This window comes from Rhinoraja longicauda, chromosome 18, assembly GCF_053455715.1.
Source record: "Rhinoraja longicauda isolate Sanriku21f chromosome 18, sRhiLon1.1, whole genome shotgun sequence".
In the NCBI taxonomy this organism is placed as follows: Eukaryota; Metazoa; Chordata; class Chondrichthyes; order Rajiformes; family Arhynchobatidae; genus Rhinoraja; species Rhinoraja longicauda.
In genome coordinates, this window is record NC_135970.1 from 14,245,067 (window position 1) to 14,269,312 (window position 24,246).

The 24,246-nt window shown below is 44.7% G+C and overlaps 1 protein-coding gene across 5 annotated transcripts in view; it reads left to right on the forward strand.

Moving 5' to 3' along the window:
• syt12 (synaptotagmin XII) overlaps positions 1–24,246 on the forward strand; it is a 177,009-nt gene that overhangs the window by 117,279 nt on the left and 35,484 nt on the right. For 3 of the 5 annotated variants that reach the window (XM_078415134.1, XM_078415135.1, XM_078415132.1), the window contains exons 2-4: positions 2,848–2,964; positions 3,385–3,444; positions 9,897–10,090. In XM_078415134.1, the coding sequence (XP_078271260.1) occupies positions 3,411–3,444; positions 9,897–10,090 (228 nt within the window). In that variant the 5' untranslated portion in view covers positions 2,848–2,964; positions 3,385–3,410. The remainder of the gene's footprint in view (positions 1–2,847; positions 2,965–3,384; positions 3,445–9,896; positions 10,091–24,246) is intronic. The other 2 variants (XM_078415136.1, XM_078415137.1) reach the window with 1 other exon arrangement.

Below are 24,246 nucleotides of genomic sequence, written 5' to 3' on the forward strand. Positions count from 1 at the left end.
CAATTTGATTGTTGACTGCTTTCCCGAGGCAGCGTGACATGCACGAGAGTCAATGGTGGGGAGTCTGTTCTGTGTGGTGCATCGGGCTACATCCACAACTCTCTGCAATTTCTTGTGGTCTTAGGCAGAGCTGGTCCCAAACCAAGCTTGGCAGCTTACAACCCAGCGGCATGAATACTGATTTCTCTAGTTTCAAGTAACTCTTGCATTCCCTCTCTCTCCATCCCTCCCCCATCCTAGTTGTCCTGCTAGTTTTACTGTTCGTATCCCCTCGTTATCACCTCCTCCACAGCCAACGATGGACCATTGTGGGCTCTTTGGGCATTGGTGTTGGCTCTGCATTTTTCAGAACCTTTTCATACCTCTAGTTTCCCTGAATCTCAGTCTGAATAAAGGTCTCGACACGAAGCGTCACCTATTCTTTTTCTCCAGAGATGCTGCCTGTCCCGCTGAGTTACTCCAGCATTTTGTGTCTATCTTCGGTGTAACCCAGCAACTGTAGTTCCTTCCTACACAAGCTGTGATGCGATCTGATTCACCCTGCAGCCTGAGTGTATGGTTTCCACGGTGCATCTGTAGAAGTTGGTAAGAGTTGTTGGAGACATGCCAAATTTCCGTCGTCTCCTGAGGACATAGACGTTGGTGTGGTTTTTGGTCGAGGCTTTAATGAGGTTGGTCCAGGGCAGATTGTTGGTAATATTTACATCTAGGAACTTGAAGCTCTCAACCATTTCCAATTCTTAAACATTGTATGAATTATTCAACTTATTTAGAGTGATAATGATGAGTGAGTCAGTGTGTCCATAATAGACATAACCACCAAATGGAAAATTGGCATTGAGTAGCTTGAGACCAGAATTGATGATGATGAAGATACTTTATTATCACATGTACCTAGGTACAGCAAAATTCTTTGTTTTGCATACAATCTGGTAAAATCACACAGCAGACCTCACCTAGGCAGTACACAAACAGTCACCACATTTCTGGCACCGATAAAGTTACAAAAAATTAATCGAACGGTGTTATCTTCTCCGTTGTTCTCAGTAAGCACTAACAGTGTTGTTACAATGTGCGAATGGGCACTGTGCAAGTGACTGATTGCAAATTCTTCGCACAATGTAACTGAACAATGCACAATCAGCATTGTTTAATAGGAGACGGCAAATCAATGTAGAGTAGCTGAAGCCAGTGAAATAAACACCACACAAGGCAGGGAGGGTCAAATCTGCATTGCCAAACTGAACAGCTCCATGGATGGACAATGGCAGATCGTGGGCAAGGTTCATATGAGGAGGACTGTGACAAAACAGAAAGATATGAATGCATTTTCAGATCAGAAATGTAATTGGCAAAAGCACTTCAGTAGACAAAGTTGTAAAAGCAGCGAATGCTGGAAATAAAAAAAGACACAAAGTTCTGAAGTGATGATTTCAGCTCTCTTCTCCTCCCCCCCTCCCCCCACCCACCCTATCATCAGTCTGAAGAAGGGTCACAGCCCGAAACATTACCTATCCATGTTTTCCAGAAATGCTGTCTGACCTGCTGAGTTACTCCAGCACTTTGTGCCTTTTTTTTGTAAACCAGCATCCTTGTTTCTTGTTTCTACTTTCTAGATGTTTCGTTGTCCCTATCATTTTGCACATCTACTTTGAAATATATGGAGTTATGGTCGCTATCGTCGAAATGCTTCCCCATTGATGCCCCTTCCAACTCACTGGCTTCATTTCCTAAGACGTGGTCTAGTAATGTCCTTTCCCTCATTGGTCTACCTTTCCTGCATTGGTGCAGCACCCTCTCCTACCCCCCTCCCTCCCCTCCCCCTCCCCATCCTCTCCCCACTTCCCCTTCCCCCTCTCCATCCCCCTTATCCCCCTCCCTCCCTCCCTCCTCCCCCCTCTCCATCCCCCTTATCCCCCTCCCTCCCTCCCTCCTCCCTCCCCCTCACCTCCCTCCCTCCCCCCTCCCTCCATAGGAGATAAATTTAAACTTTAAAATGTGAATAACTTAGAAAATATAACACCGATTTCAATAAAACTACTTGCTTTACCATTAAAGCTATGACGGTGAGTAATGTGGGTCTAAAATTGTCACGCTATCGTGTACCGTTTTGGCTGTAGTTCGATCACAAATAAACAAACAAACGAGAGTTTTAGTATATAGATATATTTTTTCTAAATCTGAAGAAAGGCCCAACCCACAATGTCACCTATCCATGTTCTCCAGAGATGTTGCATGACCCACAGGTTACTCCAGCACTTTGCGTCTATGCTCTATTCTCCCACCAGCTGATCACTACTGAGGCAGCACACGGGCGGCACAGTGGCACAGCGGTGGTGTTGCTGCCTTACCACACCAAAGATTGAGGTTCAATCCTGACTACGGATGCTGTCTGTACGGAGTTTGCACGTTCTCCCTGTGATTGCGTGGGTTTTCTCCGGGTGCTCCAGCTTCCTCCCACATTGCAAAGACGTGCGGGTTTGTAGGTTAATTGGCTTCCGTAAATTGTCCCTAAAATGTAGGATAGAACTAGTGTGCTGGGTGATAGTTGGATGGCGTGGGCTTGGTGGGCCAAAGGGCCTGTGTCCACCCTATACCTCTAATACCGCAGATGGCTTTTGCTCTGACCATTTGGATGTCAAAAATGATTGAGAAGGTCTGCTCCTTCCCTGAGAAATGTGTGTCCCACCTGCACTTCTTAAATCTTACAAAAGCCCACACATTTTGACTTTCTTCTGAGGAATCAGCAGCACATTGACTTTAAAGATGACTTTTTCCTGTGGGATGCCCCGTGAAGTTTTCTATGTAATGGTTAGTACAATAATAGTCTTGTTGTCTTTTCCACAGCAGATATGCCCTCCTGAAACTGGCCTGCGATTGGTGCCTGACATCAGAAACAAGCAGCAGGATTTTATGCCTCCAGGAACATTGGAGCAGACAGTTGAACAGCACCTTTGCTACAAGGTAAGAAGAACGTACTGAGTTGGGACCTCAGTGTCAATTGAAAGAAAGCACAAACATGGGCAAAGCCAAAAACACACCCTTTGTAAATTTCCCCAGTGTGGGACAAATAAAGGAATATATTATTATTATTTCCAAAGTCGGTATAGATCACGGTCTGGATTCATAGAACCGTTAGACTTTATTTAAGACTCTAGAAACAGGTTTAGCGGGATATGGGCCACAGGGCATATTGGTCGGTGTGGGCAAATTGTGCCTAGTGACTCTATGACTCCATGATTCTATACAGGCTGGGAATTCACGATCACAACAGCACTTCAATTCATGATAGATACATCTAAGCTTTAACTTCAACGGTTTTTACAGGATCTCAACAGTTGGATTACTGTGGAACTCTAAAATTGTCTTGTGTCCTATTCGCAGGCAAAATCAACAGCCGCCAACTCACCATGGAAGGAAATCCAGCAGAACATCCCGCAAGTGGTAAGTAGTGGAGTCCACTTAGAAGAAAAACAAGCATCACAGCTTCATCAGTTAATACTCTATTCCAAGCATGAGGAAACAGGCAGTGGATCTGAGAGTGTGAAGTGTGGCTTTGGGCAACAACACAAAGTGGGCACTGCTGACCCATTCCTTCTCTCCAGTGTTGCTGCCTGTTCCACTGAGTTACTCCAGCATTTTGTGTCTACCTTTTAATACCTCTCCTGATACTCTGTACCTTTGAAGTTGGAGAAATGAATACAAGGTTTCACATACACAATTGTACTCATGTATGGTCTTACTACTAATGGGATGGCACGCAACTAAAAAAGCTTTTCCGTGTATCTTGGTACAAGTGACAATAAACTAAACTAAACTAAAAGAAGATGGGTCCATTAGCCAAATGTCAGTAATTGGGAAAATGCTGGAATCTTTAATAAAAGATGGTGTAATAATACCTTTAAAAAAAAAAGAGGATTGAGCAGAGTCAGCATGGATTTGTGAAAGAAATATCATGTTTTGTATTTACTTTTGTAGCGAATGGTATGTTAGCATTCATAGCAAGAGGATTTGAGTATAGGAGCAGGGAGGTTCTGCTGCAGTTGTACAGGGCCTTGGTGAGACCACACCTGGAGTATTGTGTACAGTTTTAGTCTCCAAATCTGAGGAAAGACATTCTAGCCTTAGAGGGAGTACAGAGAAGGTTCACCAGATTGATCCCTGGGATGGCAGGACTTTCATATGAAGAAAGACTGGATAGACTGGGCTTATACTCGCTGGAATTTAGAAGACTGAGGGGGGATCTTATTGAAACATATAAAATTCTTAAGGGGTTGGAGAGGCTAGGTGCGGGAAGATTGTTCCCGATGTTGGGGAAGTCCAGAACCAGGGGTCACAGCTTAAGGATAGGGGGGAAGTCTTTTAGGACCGAGATGAGAAAACATTTCTTCACACAGAGAGTGGTGAGTCTGTGGAATTCTCTGCCACAGAAGGTAGTTGAGGCCAGTTCATTGGCTATATTTAAGAGGGAGTTAGATGTGGCCATTGTGGCTAAAGGGATCAGGGGGTATAGAGAGAAGGCAGGTACAGGTTACTGAGCTGGATGATCAGCCATGATCATTTTGACTGGCGGTGCAGGCTCGAAGGGCCGAATGGCCTACTCCTGCACCTATTTTCTATGTTTCTATGTTTCTACTAGTGTTTTTTTTAGCTTAGTTTATGAAGGTACAGTGAAAAGCTTTTTGTTGCTTGCTATCCAGTCAGCGGAAAGACTAAACATTACAGTCAAGCCGACAGCAGTGTATGACTAGTGAAATAGACAAAGAGGAGCCAGTGGGTTTGGACATCTGGATTTTCAGAAGACTTTCGATAGGATTCCACATAAAAGACTGGCCACTAGGTCTTTTATAAAGCGGAGAGTTATATATTGACGAGAATTGAGAATGGGTCATACTTGAAGCAAATGGTGGGAATAAATAGATCTGCCTCAGTTGGCAGGCTATTACCAGTGAGGTACGTGTAAAGGCCTATGTAGGACCACATCTGGTGCATTTCAGAACATTATTTCCTCCTCGATTCCCATATTAAAAAACACAAATAACTCAGCACTGTAGAGACAACAAACTTTACCAAGGAAAGACATAAAATGCTGGATAACTCAGCAGTTTTGTGTATAGTTTTGTATATAGATTTGTCTTCTTATGGTTATTGGTGTCAGGTGGAAAGTGCAGCAACGATTCACTGCAGATGGCACCTGAGGAGAGATTAAGCTGGTTAGGCCTGTATTCTAAGACCTTCCTACACCTTCTTCCCGATGGCGTGGGTCTTAGGAGAAGATGCTGGCAAAGACTCTTGTCCATTTATTGGTGCATGATTTCAGAATCTATCTGGGCCGGCCGCTTTCTGACAGTTTACCCATGTGTAAGCTGACCTAGCTTCTACCACTGAGATGTACGGGACAGACTGAGCAAGGGATGGGGCCTTGCTGGAATGTTGTTTGCTTCTTCAAAATGGGTGCAAAAGCATTGAGCTCATTGGCAGAGATTGCCTGTGATTTTGGCTTGTAGTCCATGTTAACATTCACCGCTGACTTTTCCCTGAGTTGAGGATTCCGCACGGTCCTACAATAAATGGAGGAACCCTTAGGTTGTGCAGCAGGGTCAGGTGAGCTAGGGGTGGGCCACGTTTCAGCGAAACAAAGAACATAGCAGTCGCAGAAGGGTCTGAAGAAGGATCCAAACCCATAATATCACCTATCCTTTTTCTCCAGAGATGCTGCCTGACCCACTGGGTTACTCCAGCAATTTGTGTATTTCTTTAGCAGTCTCTGATCTCCCATTGCAACAGCAGCCTTGCTCTTAGCCAGGGGCCTCCAAACTTTTCAGCATGAGGGCCACATAATATATTTGGCACATTTTTGCGAGCCGTAGGAAAAAATAAAGAAGTGTGAGTTTTATAAACCTCTGCCGCCAGTCCCCGCTGCCTAAGAGCTCACTGCGGGCCGGATGTGGCTCGCGGGCCATAGTTTGGAGACCGCTGCTCTAAGCTTTTAAAGTTTGCTTTCGAATGATTGAATGTTAGCTCGAAGTATGCTGGGGAGAGTGAAACAAAATCTCTGTCATTTCAGCCGCTTAAGGTCCCACAAATGGCACGTGGCTTGTTAGTACATTAGTATTATTAAAGATCATTAGTTCTGGGAGTTGCTTTGATTTATCGATGATTAACTGGAGACTTCCAGCACTGAATTTGTTGACTTTCTCTGCAATGGATCCAGTTGAGTTTGAGTTTAAGTTGAGTTTATTTTCACTTGTACCTGGGTACAGTGAAAACCATATTTTGTTGCGTGCTAACCTGTGGCACGGTGGCGCAGCGGTAGAGTTGCTGCCTTACAGCGCTTGCGGCGCCAGAGACCCGTGTTCGATCCCGACTGCGAATGCTGTCTGTATGGAGTTTGTACGTTCTCCCCGTGACCACGTGGGTTTCCTCCAAGATCTTCGGTTCCCTCCCACACGCCAAAGACGTACAGGTATGTAGGTTAATTGGCTTGGTATAAGTATAAATTGTTCCTAGTGGGTGTAGGGTAGTGTTGATGTGCGGGAATCGCTGGTCGGCGCGGACTTGGTGGGCCGAAGGGCCTGTTTTCACGTCGTATCTCTAAACTAAACTAAACAAAACACTCAGTGGAAAGACAACACCTGATTCCAATCGAACCATCTACAATGTACAGATACAGGATAAAGGGAATAACGTGAATAACGTTTAGTGCAAGGTAAAGTTCAGCCATGTCCGATCAAAGATAGATTAAAAAAGGGAAACGATCTTAGAAGATTTAAGAGGAGCTTCAAACGTTGCACTGTGTGGTGCCAATTTTTGTATGAATGTATGAATATATCATATCATATATATACAGCCGGAAACAGGCCTTTTCGGCCCTCCAAGTCCGTGCCGCCCAGCGATCCCCGTACATTAACACTATCCTACACACACTAGGGACAATTTTTTTTTTTTCACATTTACCCAGCCAATTAACCTACATACCTGTACGTCTTTGGAGTGTGGGAAGAAACCGAAGATCTCGGAGAAAACCCACGCAGGTCACGGGGAGAACGCACAAACTCCTTACAGTGCAGCACCCGTAGTCAGGATCGAACCTGAGTCTCCGGCGCTGCATTCGCTGTAAAGCAGCAACTCTACCGCTGCGCTACCGTGCCGCCCATATGCCGCCCATATGCCCTTGATCCTTTTGTGCCTTGTTCCATTTATAATCTTGTTGTCCATGGAAGGCATTTTATTGCTTCTAGCACCCTCATCTGTACTAAAATTCATTCATCAACCATGAAGTAATTCTCAAAGTTCACATCATCAGTATTTATCATTCTTTATTCAATTAGTAGTTGGAATAAGATCGTTGGCTTTATTCTGCAGCACCTCATGGCAAGTTAGTAATGTATGGCTTCTTCAAGATGTATTTATGAAATGACCCAGTTTTCACTGGGTGATCTTAAAAAGGTCTAACATTAATATAAATGCAAAAATTTATTTTGGCAAATTACATTCTTGCAGACTGGGGAAATGTGAACTGCTCTTCTAAAAGCTGATTAATTATTTAGTTCAATTAAAGGTTTTTAGTTTTAACTAGACCAAGTGGACCCGTATTGCCCAAACCTCTCCTGTATTGGTGCAGCACCCTCTCCTACCCCCCTCTCCCCTCCCTCCCCTCCCCTCCCCCTCCTACCCTCCCCCTCCTCTCCCCATTTCCCCTTCCCCCTCTCCATCCCCCTCAACCCCCCTTATCCACTTTCCTCCCCCTCCCTCCCTCCCTCCTCCCTCCCTAGGAGATATGTTTTAAACTTTAAAATGTGAATAACTTTAAAAATATAACACCGATTTCAATAAAACTACTTGCTTTACCGACGACGGTGAGTAAGGTGGGCCTAAAATTGTCATGCTATCGTGTACCGTTTTGGCTGAAGTTCAGTCATAAACAAGATAACAAACGAGATCTGCAATGTCTGATTAGCTGGCAGAGAGGAATAATACCACATAAACAGGTCTGACACCATGACATACATTGTTCTTGAAGAGGGTAAAGAAATCTCACACTTTATTTTAATCCATTGCCAAGGAAGGCCATTTGGCCCTTTGGGTCCATGGCAGCTCCCCGCAGCGCAACCCCATTCACCTCTATGTTGTAGGAGCCATTTTGCAGTTATTAGTTATTTTTGCTTATTAATATTATTACCTTGTATTCTGCTGTAGTTTGGACACTATAGAGTTAATGCAATGCTTACGTAGGGGCTGGGCGTAGCCAGAGTACGGGCAATTGGGTACGTGCTGGCAGAGTGTGTGGGCTGGGAGGTGCTGACAGAGGGTCAGCTAGAAGCTCCGCCAAGAGATTTATCAGCCATGATGTAATCGCCTGTAAGTTTTATTAACTAGAAGATTAATACAAACTGTGTCGAAGTTATATCTGGCAATTCGTAACGATCGCATAGACTGTGGTAAGATATGGAATTTTACCTAGCAATTAATAACCAGTCGATGACAAGAGATATGCCAATATGTTTATTGCACCTTCAAATAAAGAAGACTATCTATTAAACGTCTGGGAGGATTTCTGTTATTAGTTGTTCGAGTTATTACGCTTATCGCTGAACCGGTCTATGCAAGTGGCAGCTTGGGAGCTAATTGAGATAGACGAGAAGCTGGCTGCTACAATGTAGTCACAACAAGTCTGTCCTTTATTTTCTCTGATGCTTCTCAAATTCCCTAAATTGCCAGCTTCTTGACGGCCAAATGCATATGCTTTCCGTAGCCTGAGCTCCATGAATCGTGTGGGAAAGGGATTGAATTAGACATACCTGGAGAGGATGTCCTCACCCGGGGAAAGAAGGTGGGTGGGAATGGGGCCTAACCGAGGGACTGCATGAATAAATCCTATAAGAAATTCAGGAGGAAATTCTTTCCTCAACAATGTGTTCAAACCATATAAAATGTATTCTGGAGTTTCAGTGAATGAGACAATGGGATTGACTTCGGTTTGGTGTGTCATGCAGGGTGCGGGGTGAGAGAGAGAATTTTCCTCCTAAACACATTGGAATCAGGTTCTTGCTAAAACTCGTTCATGGTCTCTATCTTCTTTTTATTGTCTATAATCACCCTTGTAATTTACTCAACACTCACATCACTTAGTTTGAAGGAAGGTCCCGAACCGAAACGTCACCTCTCCATGTTCTCCAGGGATGCTGCCTGACCTGCTGAGTTATCCCCGCAATTTGTGCCTTTCCTTGGCAGACCAGCGTTCTGCAGTTCCTTGTTTCTGCTCTCTATCTTCCTTTCTCTTTTATTTGCCATCTGCCACTCTTTCCCGTAAATACATCTCTGTGAGGTGTTTTCTTAAAGCAGGGTTTAAATGCATTTCATCAAGAGTTCTGAAACAAGTGCTGGAAGAACTCAGCCAGTCTGGCAACATCTGTGGAGAGAGAAGACAGTTAACATTTCAGAGCAGGCACGCTGCATAAGGAACTGGGGGCAGAGGGGAGGTGTTCCATTTTCATAACAGGCCTGGGAGCTGCAGAATGAGGTGTGAGGCAAAATGCGATATGGAAGATAGACCCAGGTCCAGCAGTAAGTCTGGAGAAAAAGGATGGGTGACGTTTCGGATCTGGACCCTTCTTCAGACTAAACGTCACCTATCCATGTTCTCCAGGGATGTTGCCTGACCTGCTGAGCTATTCCCCCATTTTGTGTCTTTCTTTGGTAAACTACAATAGTAAACTAGTTTGACACAAAATGCTGGAGTAACTCAGCAGGTCAGGCAGCATCTCTGGAGAAAAGGAATAAGTGATGTTTCGGGTCGAGACACTTCTTCAGACTAGATGTAAATTAGATGAGACAACACCACATTTTCTGTCCCCAGTATTAACTGCAGCAACGTTTTCTTTTGCTTCCCACAGTGATCAGAAATCCAGCGACCTGGGAAATAGGCATCTATGGATCTGGAGTCGGGATTATCCTGGTGATAGTCGGAGTGAACCTGTGGAAACTCTGGAAGTCTGGGAATTACCCAGCGCCCTCTCCATTCCCAAACTATGATTATAGATACCTGGAACAGAAGTATGGGACTTCATACTCTGAGGTTAGGCAAAAGGTAAGCCCAGAATATTTCTCCAAATGATTTTAGAAACATAGAAACATAGAAAATATGTGCAGGCGAGGGCCATTTGGCCCTTTGAGCCAGCACCGCCATTCAGTACGATCATGCTGATCATCCAGAATCAGTACCCTGTTCCTGCTTTCTCCCCATATCTCTTGATTCCATTAGCCCTAAGAGTTATATCTATCTTGCTCTCGAATACATCCAGTGAATTGGCCTCCACTGCCTTCTGTGGCAGAGAATTCCACAGATTCACAACTCTCTGGGTGAAAAAGTATTTTTCTCATCTCAGTCCTAAATGGCCTACCCGTTATTCGTAAACTGTGACCCCTGGTTCTGGACTCCCTCAACATGGCGAACATTTTTCCTGCATCTAGCCTGTCCAATCCTTTAAGAATTTTATATGTTTCTACCGTATAAGATCCCCTCTCCACTAAATTCCAGTGAATATAAGCACAGTCGATCCATTCTTTCATCGTATGTCAGTCCCGCCATCCTGGGAATTAACCTGGTGAACCTACGCTGCAGTCCCTCAATAGCAAGAATGTCCTTCCTCAAATTAAATCAAAACTGCACACAATACTCCAGGTGCGGTCTCACCAGGGCCTTGTACAACTGCAATAAGACCTCATTGCTTCTGCAGTCAAATCCTTTTGTGATGAAGGCCAACATGCCATTAGCTTTCTTCACTGCCTGCCGTACCTGCATGCTTAATTTCAGTGACTGATATACAAGGACACCTGGGTCTCGTTGCACCTCCCCTTTTCCTAATCTGACACCATTCAGATAATAATCTGTCCTCTTGTTCTTGCCACCTAAATGGATACCCTCATATTTATCCACATTATACTGCATCTGCCATGCATCTGCTCACTCACCCAACCTATCCAAGTCACCCTGCAGCCTCATAGCATCCTCCTCGCAGCTCACTCTGCCATCCCGCTTTGTGTCATCCGCAAACTTAAAGATGTCACATTTAATTCCCTCGTCTAAATCGTCTAAATCCCTTCATCTAATTTTTCTGTGATTTTCATTCCAACGAACTTCCATGTGGGATTTGGAAAACAAAAGGCTGGTGGTCCATAGTTAAAGAGCAGGGAAGAGGGACTTGACTGGACTTTATCTTGCGCTAAACGTTATTCCCTTTATCATGTATCTGTACACTGTGGATGGCTCGATTGTAATCATGTATTGTCTCTCTGATGACTGGTTAGCACACAACAAATCTTTTCACTGTACCTCAGTACACATAACAATAAAGTAAAGTAAACTAAACTAAACTAAACTTTCAAAGAGCCAGAGTGGACTGAGTGAAGTGCCGTGTTGTAATTCTACTGATGAAAGAAACAGATTTTAAAGAATATTTCAAAGGAAGGGCTGCACAGGAGGAAATTGCAAAATACAAGGGTCGAGACAGCTGGAGGCATCTCTCATGCCCATGGTTGAGTGAAGAAGGTTGGAGATGCTCATGAAACCAGGTTTGGAGGAGCACTGAGATGTTGCAGAGCTGCAAATGTAAAGAAGCGATCGGTCAAATGCCATCTCTGGGTTCCGAGGTTGTGGTTTGACCAGCTCCAACTGCTCGTCTGTATTAAACACAAAGTGCGGGAATAAGTCAGTGGGTCAGGCAGCATCTTTGGACAAAATGGATAGGTGACGTTTCGGGTCGGGTGAAGGGACCCCACTCGAAACGTCACCTAACCATTTTCTCCAGAGGTGTTGCTTGACCTATTGAGTTACTCTAGCACTTTGTGTTTATCTACGGTATAAAACAGCATCTACAATTCCATCTTATTACATGTATGCCTGTCTGCATTATTGGCTCATGACTTCATAACCAATTCTAGTTTGCCGGTGCGATCAGATCCAGTCTGAGGATGGTAATGATAGAGGAGTTTAATGGCAGAGGAGTTTAATGGTAGAGTCCCTGATGAGGTTACAGCCTGGAATCCCTGTATTCTCAGCTCACCCCTTCTTGGGTAGTTTCACATGGGCGTTGATGTCTCCAACAACCCCCAACACCCACAATCACCCAGGCTCACGAACAAAGAAGTTGCCTCACAAACCTCACCCGTTAAACATCAGTTTGCAGATCTGTTAACGTACTCAAAGTGTTACAGTAGCTCACCGGGACACGCAGCATCTCCAGGTCACTGATCCATGCTCTCCAGAGATGCTGCTTGACCCAATCAGTTACTCCAGGACTTTGTGTCCTTTTGTGTAAACCAGGATCTGCAGTTCCATGTTTCTACATGCAGATTGAGGATCATAGAGTCAGAGAGCCATACAGGATGGAAACAGGCTCTTTTGGCCCAACTTGCCCACATCGACCAACGTGTCCCATTTACACTAGTCCCACTAGCCTGTGTTTGGCTAAGACCTGTTAAGTGCATTCAACACCTCTCTAAATGAGCTGTAAAGATGTCTCCTAATAAAATGTTCATAAATTGTCCAAAAGCATTCAAGGACAAAAGCATGGGGTCAAAAATTGTTACTGGTTAAAAATGTAAATGATCCAGGTGCCTTTCTGCTCATCAGGAAAGCCCCTCACTCTCAGCTGAACACATCGAAGACTGATTCTTGCACGACTTATTAAAATTGAACACGTAACTGGATGAATAATTGAGCCATAGAAGAATAATTGAACCCAAGTGTGTGACAAACCTGGATTAACTTGCTCACTGTCTTATGTCCAAGTACCTGCTCCTGTCAATTACCCACCAACTTGGCCCTGGAATATAAATAGGTTTAAGTTGCAGTGTTTGAAGTGAGTATCCAGTGAGTAGTTAGCTCCCTGGCCTTCCACTCAGAGGCATAAATCTGAACTCAGTTCAGGCACATCGGCTGAAAGCCACTTCTCCTTGCTGACTGATGTCCCTGTTAAATGAGCTTAGACAGTCTAAAGGGACAGCAAGCGTAGCAGCTCCAATAATACACGGCCTGGTGGTCAGGATCATATCCACGGAGACCTTGCTTTCAACAGAGACCTAAACTTAACGTAAATGGTAGAGCAGGAGGTCACCCTTGGGAGTCCAGAAGATGTATGATCAATGCATGATCGACCTAACGAAGGGTCCTGACCTGAACCTTCACCTATCCATGTTCTCCAGAGATGCTGCCTGACCTGCTGAGTTACTCCAGCACTTTGTGTCCTTCTTTGGTGTAAACCAACATCTGTTGTTCCTTTTTATGCCATTTTGTTCAATGCATAGCGGTTTCAGAGATATATCTCACTCAGGGAACAGTTAAACTGTGGTCATAAGATGGACCATTCGGCCCATCAAGTCTACTCCGCCATTCAATCGTGGCTGATCTATCTCTCCCTCCTAACCACATTCTCCTGCCTTCTCCCCATAACCTCTGACACCCGTACTAATCAAGAATCTATCTATCTCTGCCTTAAATATATCCACCGACTAGGCCTTCACAGCCTTCTGTGGCAAAGGATTCCTCAGATTCACCTTCTGACCTGATCTCTGACCTCTGTGACTCACTGAATTATTTCTGACCTCTGTGACTCACTGAATTATTTGATCATGGCTTGGGTATTGGTGCACCAGCTACATCGTCTTGATAAAGTGCAGATTGGTCCGAAGGCAAGAAGATCCAATTTTAGCTAGTAAATTGCAAGGACACCCCTCCCTGGCTGGTATAATCCTTTATAAGTACGCAGGTCAAGCAACTATATTGTCTCCGTGATGTCTCTGAGTGTGTGCTAGTTCCCATGAGAGTGTGGATGGAATGCTTGCACCTTGCACGAATTGGGCAGCTATGGTGTTCAGTCATCTTGGACCTTCTTGCCTTTGGATCAAAACTCCTTTAGTCAGCATGGTGGCGCAGCAGTAGAGTTGCTGCCTCACAGCACCAGAGACGTGGGTTCAATCCTGACTACAGGTGCCGTCTGTACAATGTTTGTATGTTCCCCCATGACTGCTTGGGTTTTCTCCAGGTGTTCCAGTTTCCTCTCACACTCCAAAGATGTACAGGTTTTTGTAGGTTATTTGGCTTTGGTAAAGATTATAAATTGTCCCTAGTATGTAGGATAGTGCTAGTGTACGGGGATCGCTGGTCGGCATGCACTCAGTCGGAAAAGGGCCTGTTTCCTTGCTGTATCTGTAAACTAAACTTGCTTTGTCAAGACCATGTAGTGATATACCAATACCCAATCCATGTTCAAAGAATTCACAAAAAGGCAGCCCAGAATAGAGTGGAAGCAATGTGATAACAAGGAACTGTAGATGCTGGTTTATACCAAAGATAGACACAAAATGCTGGAGTATCAGTGGGTCAGGCAGCATGTATGGAGAACATAGCCAGGTGACGTCATTTTGGGCCATGTTCTCCAGAGATGCTGTCTGACCCGATGGGTTACTCCAGCACTCTGTGTCTATCTTTGGAGTGGGAAGCAAGTAATCCTCAGTCCCCAGGGACTGTTTAAGAGAGGGAAAGAAGGAGAGGGAGAGAGAGTGAGGGAGGAGGAGAGAGGGGAAGAGATGGAGAGAGAGGGGGTGTGACAGAGTGGGAGGGGCAGAGAGGGAGGAAGAGAGAGAGAGAGGGAAAGAGAGTGAGAAAAGGGGAGAGTGAGAAAAGGGGAGAGAGGGAGAGGGTGAGAGAGGAAAGAGAGGGTGAGAGGGAGAAGAGAGGAGGGGAGGTAGTGGGAGACGGGGAGAGGGGCAGGGTTAGAGGGAGAATAAGAGGGGGAGGAGGAGGGGGGAGAGGGAGAGAAAAGAGAGTGTCATTTTAATCGTAGGTTGAAGTGTGGGTAGAGAGAAATGTTTGTGACATCCCTGTCTGGCCAAACATGCTAGGAACGTGAACCAGGGTCAGGAAAGTTGTAGAACAATAGGGGCTTCAGAGAAGATTGAGGTTCCTTTTGTACGAGGGATGAAGGATTTGAGTGGGCCTATCATCAGACTTCCCCAGCCCACAAATGCACAACCATCTCCCCACTCCATAAACTGACCCCAACCCACCAATAACAGCACATGTTCTATAATGTACTGTATGCGCGCGCTCACACACACACGGACGCGCACACACACACACACACACACACACACACACACACACACACACACACACACACACACACGGACACACACACACACACACACACACACACACACATACATATATATGCACAGATTATTTTTTTCTTGTTTATTATATTGTTTAGAGTACTATGTTGTGCTGCTTGCTGCATGTAAGAATTGTATTGTTCTATCAGGGACATATGACAATAAAACACTCTTGACTCTTGAACAGGGTCCAGTCCTGATGCAGGGTCTTGCCAAGTACATCAGTCATCCCTCTCTGCCTCTACAGATGATGCCTGGCCCACTAAGCACCTCCTTCAGTTTGTTATTTTGCCACAGACATTGTATTGGAGATCGTTCATCCTGTAACCAAAAGTTTTAATGGATATTTCATGACGACTTTGTGCGCTGTTGATCGAATTTAACAAACGACATCCCGATAAACCTAAATTGTGTGCTTTATTGCGCCATAAATATCCTTTCATATTTGAAAAACTTACTTGTATGAGTAAACTTGATTACTTTATTTATGGAGTTGGATTCGCTGCTGGGTTCCCTTCTGGTTTGCATAACTAATGCAACTTATTTGTCATAAATGTAAGAACAAGATTAAAAAGTGGCATCAACTTATAATTTGCTGTGGACCTCGTTAAAGTTCCTGTGATTCATGGTGATTGTTCACATTACGCCAACGTAAACCCAGTTTAATATTGCAAAACTAAAGTTATGTGAAGCAGGTGGATGGATGCCAATTTAGCTCTTCATTAAGCAAGTTGATAAGTTCATAAGTTCTAGGAGCAGAATTAGAGGCCATTCGGCCCATCAAGTCTACAGTGCCATTCAATCATGGCTGATCTATCTTTCCCTCTCAGCCCCATTCACCTGCCTTCTCCCTATACCCCTGACACCCGCGCTAATCAAGAATCTGTCAATCTCCGCCTTAAAAATATCCACTGACTTGACCTCTACAGCCGTCTGCGGCAATGAATTCCACAGATTCACCACCCTCTGACCGAAGAAATACCTCCTCATCTCCTTTCTAAAGGTACGTCCTTTTATTCTGAGGCTGTGGTCTCTGATCATGGACTCTCCCACTAGTGGAAACATCCTCTCCACATTCGCTCTATCCAGGCATCCTTAGAACTAAAGCAGTTATTGCACCAACTCTGCAGCAGAGAGAGAGAAAAAATAGTTTGCTGGGATATTGCCACAAATGTCATGGTTGAAAAGGATTTTAAATACTACCTTTCACAGCCTTAGGCTGCCCCAAAGCACTTGAACTACCTCCGATATGTTCTCATGTGAATGGCAGAATGGTGACGCTACGAGACCAGAATCCAAAACTCTGGAATCTTGGGATCTACTACTGTTGGTATGGCGTTTGCATGTTCTCCCTGTGATCCAGTGGGTCTCCCTTGGGCACTCCAATTTGTTTCCACAACCCAAAGATGCATCTGTAGGTTAATTAGCCATTGTCAATTGTCCATCGTGGGTGATATGAGAATCAGGGACATGCGAAGGAGAATACGTTGTGGGGAACTAAATGGAAGATTAGGAATCTTCTCTGAGATAGCAAGGATTTGATGGACCAAATGGCCTCCTACATCAAAGTGCAATATAACAATGGAAACACAAAATCACCCGCACAGAAAGAAGACTTTTAGTCCATTGTTCAGATTCCACCTCTGGTTACTTCGCTGCTCTACGCTCTCACTAAAGTTCAGCAGATATCTTCTGTTTCAAATTTATGTCCAATTCCCTTCTGAAAGTTGTTACTGAATTTTGCTAAGTCTGCTTCAGAAAGTTCTCCTAATTTGCTCCCTGATTCATTTGATATTGATCCCGAAGCTGTACCTTCTAGTAATATAAACATTTTTGTGGAAATAAATAGATTCCTCTCATTTATACCATCAAAACCCCTCACAATAATGTACATCTCCATTAAATGTCCTCCAAACAATCTCTGGTGTGCGGACAGCCCCAATGTCACAAGTCCCTGCACATAACTCAAATTCTTTAGAGATGGAATAATTCTTGTTTAATCTCTCCAGGGCTTTGAAATCCTTATTAAAGAACAGTGATCTTCAGATATAAGTTAGATATGATATGTTTAAAGGAATGATTGATACGGTTATGGAGAAAGAACAGAGTTGTATGTTTGCTTCAGAGCATCCATTTGATACCTTGATTTACCCATATTGACTTTGGACATTTTGACTAATCACTGACTTGCCATAAGTGAAGTAGGACTTCACTAGTTCAGTGGAAACTCTAATCTTTAGATCTCATGTTATCTTGATCTCTGTATGCTTCCCACATCTGCATTTAATTAAATTTAACAAAGGGAATGTTATTGTTAAAAAAAACTGGCTCAAACCCGTGGGAGTAAACACCATTAGTCAGACGTTTCCTCATCTGATTAAATCTTGCATATAACTTGGAGACAAAAAAAATCCACTTGTACCTTCACAAGAGTTTTCAATGTGATATTGTTGAATATGGTGCAGCTCTATCTAGAGTATAGTTGTTATTCTACCAAATGCTTAAGAGGATGAATATGCATTACCCTAATTATACGCTCTTCTCTTTGTAGGATAAGTTCTATGCCAATATGAATATGTACGACATTCTGCTCCACCATATATTATGCTGAAAATTGTAAGAAAATAATCTCTCATGGGAGGTTATGGGGAAGATTGTTTAATTAAGCAAATTCTCCCATTGTACTTCACTACTTTTTCTAGGAAGGTGGGGAGTAAAAATCCTCCTTGATCACAATAACCAAAAGTTGACCTATCAGTTTTCCTCTTGGTTAGTCATAAAATCAAATCAGAGTAGGACCTTCACAGTGAATGGTTGGCCCCGAGGAGTGTGGTAGAACAGAGGGATCTAGGAGTACAAGCGCACAGTTCCCTGAAAGTGGCATGACAGGTAGATAGGGCAGTGAAGGAGGTTTTTTTTGTTACATTGGCCTCCATTGTTCAGGGTATTGAGTACAGAAGTTGGAACTTTATGTTATAGCTGTACAAGATGTTGGCAAGGCCGCATTAGGAGTATCGAGCTCTGTTTTGGTCACCCTGCTGTAGAAAGGATGTCATTAAGCTGGAAATAGTGCAAGTGTAGATTTACGAGGATGCTGCCAGGATCCAAGAGCCTGAGCTATAGGGAGAGCTTGGGCAAGCTAGGATTTTATTCCATGGAGTACCGCAGGCTTAGGAGTGATCGTATAGAAGTGTGTAAAATCATGAGGGAAATCAGGATCCAGAGACATAGGATTAAGGCGAGAGAGGAAAGATTTAATAGGAACCTGAGGGGCAATGTCTCAGAGGGTGGTGGGTTTATGGAATGAGCTGTCAGAGGAGTTAGTTGAGACCAGATACAATTAGGCAGTTACATGTTTAGGAAATATTTAGAGGGATGTGGGCCAAATGTGGGCAAATACAATTAGCTTGGATGGGGACATTTTAGTCAGCATGGACGGGTTAGACTGAAGGGCCTGTTTCCATGCTGTATAACTCTATGACACAATGACTCTGTGAAATGATTCAGTGATTGATTAATGTGATTAATGGGCGGCACGGTGGCGCAACGGTAGAGTTGCTGCTTTACAGCGAATGCAGCGCCGGAGATTCAGGTTCGATCCTGACTACGGGTGCTGTACTGTAAGGAGTTTGTACGTTCTCTGCTTGTGTTTTCTCCGAGATCTTCGGTTTCCTCCCACACTCCAAAGACGTCCAGGTATGTAGGTTAATTTGACTGGGTAAATGTAAAAATTGTCCCTAGTGTGTGTAGGATAACGTTAATGTGCGGGGATCGCTGGGCGGTGCGGACTTGGTGGGCCGAAAAGGCCTGTTTCCGCGCTGTATCTGAAATATGAAAAAATAAACATGATTGACAAAGATTTATCATTGAGTCGCACAACATCGGCAAGGAATTTCACACGCTGATTGTGGCTCTGAATTTGGTTTCTTGTTGTTGTAATTTCCTTCCATTTGCTTCAGTTCCTTGTTCTGCAGCAATGCTCTTTTCTCTCAGCACTGACAGAGAGTCAGACCAATCCAATGGGATTTTGTCAGGGCTGATCAGTAATCATGCAGTGGGGAGCTTCATGCAAACAGCCATGCATGAGTCACTCTCCAGTTTCCCAATGAGTGAATCGTCAATCTTTATTCATTTCTAATTCTGCAACCTATATTGAGAGCTTTTCAGATTCAGGATGAGAGATAATAGCTGAAGCACCAGACGACTTATATTTTTATATAGCACCTTTCTTCAGGTATCCCAAAGCACTTCAGAGATCATGAAGATCTTTTGAAGTGAGTGGCACGGTGGCACAGGGGTAGAGTTACTGCCTTACAGCGCCAGAGACCCAATTTTGATCCCAGCTACGGGTGCTGTCTGTACGGAGTTTGTACGTTCTCCCCGTGACCGTGTGGGTTTTCCCCAAGTGCTCCGATTTCCTCCCATGCTCCAGAAACGTAAAGGGAGTTGTAGGTTAATTGGCTTCGGTAAAATTATAAATCGTCCCTAATGGGTAGGATAGCGCTAGTGTACGGGGTCAGCACAGACTCGGTGGGCCGAAAGGTTTGTTTCCGCGCTGTATCTCTAAAAGTCTAAAAAAATGTCTAAAAGTGTAGTAACTCAAGTCAAGTCAAGTCAAGTCAAGTCAAATTTATTTGTCACATACACATACTCGATGTGCAGTGAAATGAAAGTGGCAATGCCTGCGGGTTGTGCACAAAAATAATTACAGTTACAATAAATAAAGTTAATAAGTTACTAAACATAGCACCAAAAGTGTCGACAAAAATTTAGTCTCTGGGGTTATCAAAGTTGACAGTCCTGATGGCCTGTGGGAAGAAGCTCCGTCTCATCCTCTCCGTTTTCACAGCGTGACAGCGGAGGCGTTTGCCTGACCGTAGCATCTGGAACAGTCCGTTACTGGGGTGGCAGGGGTCCCTCATGATCTTGCTTGCTCTGGATCTGCACCTCCTGATGTATAGGTCCTGCAGGGGGACGAGTGTAGTTCCCATGGTGCGTTCTGCCGAACGCACTACTCTCTGCAGGGCCATCCTGTCCTGGGCAGAGCTGTTCCCAAACCAGACTGTAATGTTGCCGGACAGGATGCTCTCTACAGCCCCAGAGTAGAAGCAATGAAGGATCCTCAGCGACACTCTGAATTTCCTCAGTTGTCTAAGGTGGTAAAGGCGCTGCTTAGCCTTACCCACCAGTGCGGCAATGTGCGTTGCCCACGTCAGATCCTCTGCGATGCGGACTCCCAAGTATTTGAAACTGCTCACCCTATCCACAATAGACCCATTTATCTCCAGTGGCGTGTACGTCCTTGGATGTTTAGCCCTTCTGAAGTCCACAATCAGCTCCTTTGTTTTAGTGACATTCAAGAGGAGGCTATTGTCCTGACACCAGAGTGCCAGATCAGCCACCTCCTCCCGGTAGGCCTTCTCATCGTTGTTGGAGATCCGGCCCACCACCACAGTGTCATCAGCAAACTTGATGATGGAGTTTGAGCTGAACCTGGCCCTACAGTCATGTGTGTACAGGGAGTACAATAGGGGGCTAAGGACGCAGCCCTGGGGGGATCCTATGTTCAGGGTGAGGGAGCTAGATGTGTGTTCCCCCATCCTGACCACTTGGGGCCTGGCAGTGAGAAAGTCCAGGACCCAGGCACACAGAGGGGAGCTAAGCCCCAGTTCCAGCAGCTTCTCAACCAGTCTGCTGGGGACTATTGTGTTGAATGCTGAACTAAAGTCAATGAACAGCATCCTCACATAGCCCCCCTGGCTGTCCAGATGAGAGAGAGCGGTGTGTAGAACCTGGGAGACCGCATCATCCGTGGACCTGTTCGGACGGTATGCGAACTGTAGTGGGTCCATGTTGCGAGGAAGGAGGGCGCAGATGTGCTTCTTGACTAGCCTCTCCAAGCATTTCATGACAACCGAGGTGAGGGCCACCGGTCGGTAGTCATTTAAACACGCTGGAGAGGCATTCTTTGGCACCGGTACAATGATGGATCTTTTGAAGCATGCAGGGACCACGGACTTTGCCAAGGAGAGGTTGAATACTGTTGCAATGTAGAACATATCGATCTAATTGAATGAAAGCTTGAAAGATACCGCATGGAAACAGGCCCTTCAGCCCATTGTAACCACGCCGGCCAGCGATCACGGTTCACATTAGTTCTATGTATCCGACTTTCACATCCAATCCCTACACAAGAGGGGCAATTTACACAGGCCAACTAACTTACAAACCAGCAGGTCTTTGGGATGTGGGAGGAAACCAGGGCACCTGAAAGAAACCCACAAGGTCATAGGGAGAATGTGCAAACTCCCCACTGACAGCACCCAAGACGTGGATTTGACTCGGGTCTCTGACACTGTGAGGCACATTGCTTCCATAATGATTAAATAAAATGTCTTTGTACTTTGATTGAGGGATAATTGTGGGATAGGAATTACAGATGACCCCTACTCTTCTTCAAAACAGTACCACGGGATATTTGACACCCTCCTGCGAGGTCAGGTAGAAACAAGGAACTGCAAATGCTGGTTAACGCAAAAGGATACAAAGTGCTGGAGTAATTTAGAGGGTCAGACAGCATCTCTGAAGACCATGGATAGGTGACGTTTCAGGTCGGGACCTTTCTTTGGATGCTTCGCCAGTCTGAAGAGGGCTCCCAACCTGAAACGTCAACTATCCATGTTCTCCAGAGATGTTGCCTGACCCGTTGGGTTACTCCAGCACTTTGTGTCCTTTCAGGGCCAATAGGTGCTTGGTTTAACATCTCACTTGGTGGTATATCTGTTAGTGCAGGGCTCCCTTGGAACTACATTGATGTTGGTCCAAAGCTTTTCTCCTCAAGTCACTTGTGCCACAACGCCCTGCCTCAGGCCTGAGAGCTGTCTCCTGAGCCTCAGCTGACTGTTGATCAGTAACAATCCACGGACAGCACCATGCGTGAGTTAAGCATGCAGTGGGGTGATGCAGTGCAGCTTGCAGTCATCAAGTCACAGAAAGATGCAGCAAGGAAACAGGCACACCAAGTCCACGTTAAATATCAACTACCCACTTACACTAATCCTACATTAATCCAGTGTTTTATTCTCCCATCTTCTCGTTTCATTAACTCCCTCCCCAGGTTCAACCACTCACCCACGCACTAGGGCCAATTAACAGTAACCAATTAACCTACCATCCTGCACAACTTTGGGGTGCGGGGGGAAACCAGAGCAGTCATAGAAGACCCAAGTGGTCACAGGGAGAACATGCAAACTCCACACAACGAGTGCCCAAGGTCAGGACTGAATCCAAGTCTCTCGCACTGTAAGGCACCGGATTTACTAGCTGTGTCTCTGTGCCACCAAAGCTAAGAGATTTTTGAGGAAAGTTTCCATTGGCCTGATGTATATTCCTTTGAGCCATGGAGATTATAAATTCACAAGCCATAGGAGCAGAAGTAGGCCATTCAGCCCATCTAGTCTACTCCTCCATTCAGTCATGGCTGATCTATCTTTCCCTCTCAACCCCTTTCTCCTGCCTTTTCCCCATAACCCTGACACCCATACTAATCACAAATCTGTCAATCTTCGCCTTAAAAATACCCAATAACTTAGCCTCCACAACTGTCTGCTGCAAAGAATTCCACGGATTCACCACCCTCTGACTAAAGAAATTCCTCCTCACTTTATTTGGTGGCACCGTGTGGCAGAATTGCTGCCTTACAATGATAGAGACCCGAGCTCGATCCTAACTACGGGTGCTATCTGTATGAGGGAGTATGTTCTCACTGTGACCTGTGTGGGTTTTCTCCGGGTGCTCCAGTTTCCCCCCATACTCCAAAGATGTACATGTTTGTAGGTTAATTGGCTTGGTAACATTGTAAATTGTTCCGAGAGTATAGGATGGCGTTAGTGTGCGGGGATCGGTGATCGGCACGAACTCGGTGGGTCGAATGGCCTGCTTCCACGCTGTATCTCTAAACTAAACTAAACTCATCTATCTAAATGTGCATCCTTTTATTCTGAGACTATGCCCTCTGGTCGTGGACTCTCCCATACATTAGGCAGTGTTGAGCTTTTAATTTGATTAAAGTAGACATGATGGGAGTAGACAAAGCCTCTTCTGATGAAGGGGCACAGAAACAGTGAGGGGGAATAACAACGGTCTGAAGAAGGGTCTCGACCTGAAACGTCGCCCATTCCTTCTCTCCTGAGATGCTGCCTGACCTGCTGAGTTACTCCAGCATTTTGTGAATAAATACCTTCGATTTGTACCAGCATCTGCAGTTATTTTCTTACACAGAGAGTTGTGGAAGTCAGGCGTAATCAAAGATAATAAAGCGAAGCCAGGTAGACCACTCCGTCGAAATCACCTATACTGAAGTGTAGTACGCAAAGGAGCCATTTTAGTAGGTAAACCCTGCCGTCCATTATGCTTCTCGCAGTGTAATCAGTGTTTTGGGGGGACAGTATGTGTGATGATACCATAAAAATGCAGAATATATCTCATCTATCAATTCACAGATTTTTGTTATTTTTCTTTTTAAATGTTTCTGCAAGTTTCTGCCTACTAAAATGGCGCCGTGACATACTACGGTTTTTAGGGTCGAGTGGTCTATCTTGCTCTGCTCTATAATCTTGGGGCGTAATATGGACAATGTTGCCTCATACAATGGCTGGTGGGGATATAGGAATCCAGATTGTTGCACCGTTACTCGATTGCTGCCAGTGTCACTGATTTAAAAGTGCATTCAGCTGAAGTGGGCATGGCTGAACCGTCCTCCGCCAGGCCATAAGAGTGAGAAAGCATACTGAGTTATCAGCTAATACCCCCACACCATTCAGGAGGTAGTAACGGTTCAAATTTAGTTACAGTCAGCTAGATCCTACTGCAGATAAAATTTCTTATCCCTTTCAGGAATATTTGTTATCTGTTTTTTTCATTTAAACCCATGTTACAAAGGGTTGTTTGTGTAAAAGGACTATAGGGACTGTCTTTTATAGAAGCAATCTGGCATAGCCTGCATTCAGCCATGCAAGATAATTAATCCATTTGAAATATCTTCGATGCCGGCCCTTTATCTAGAGCAAACAC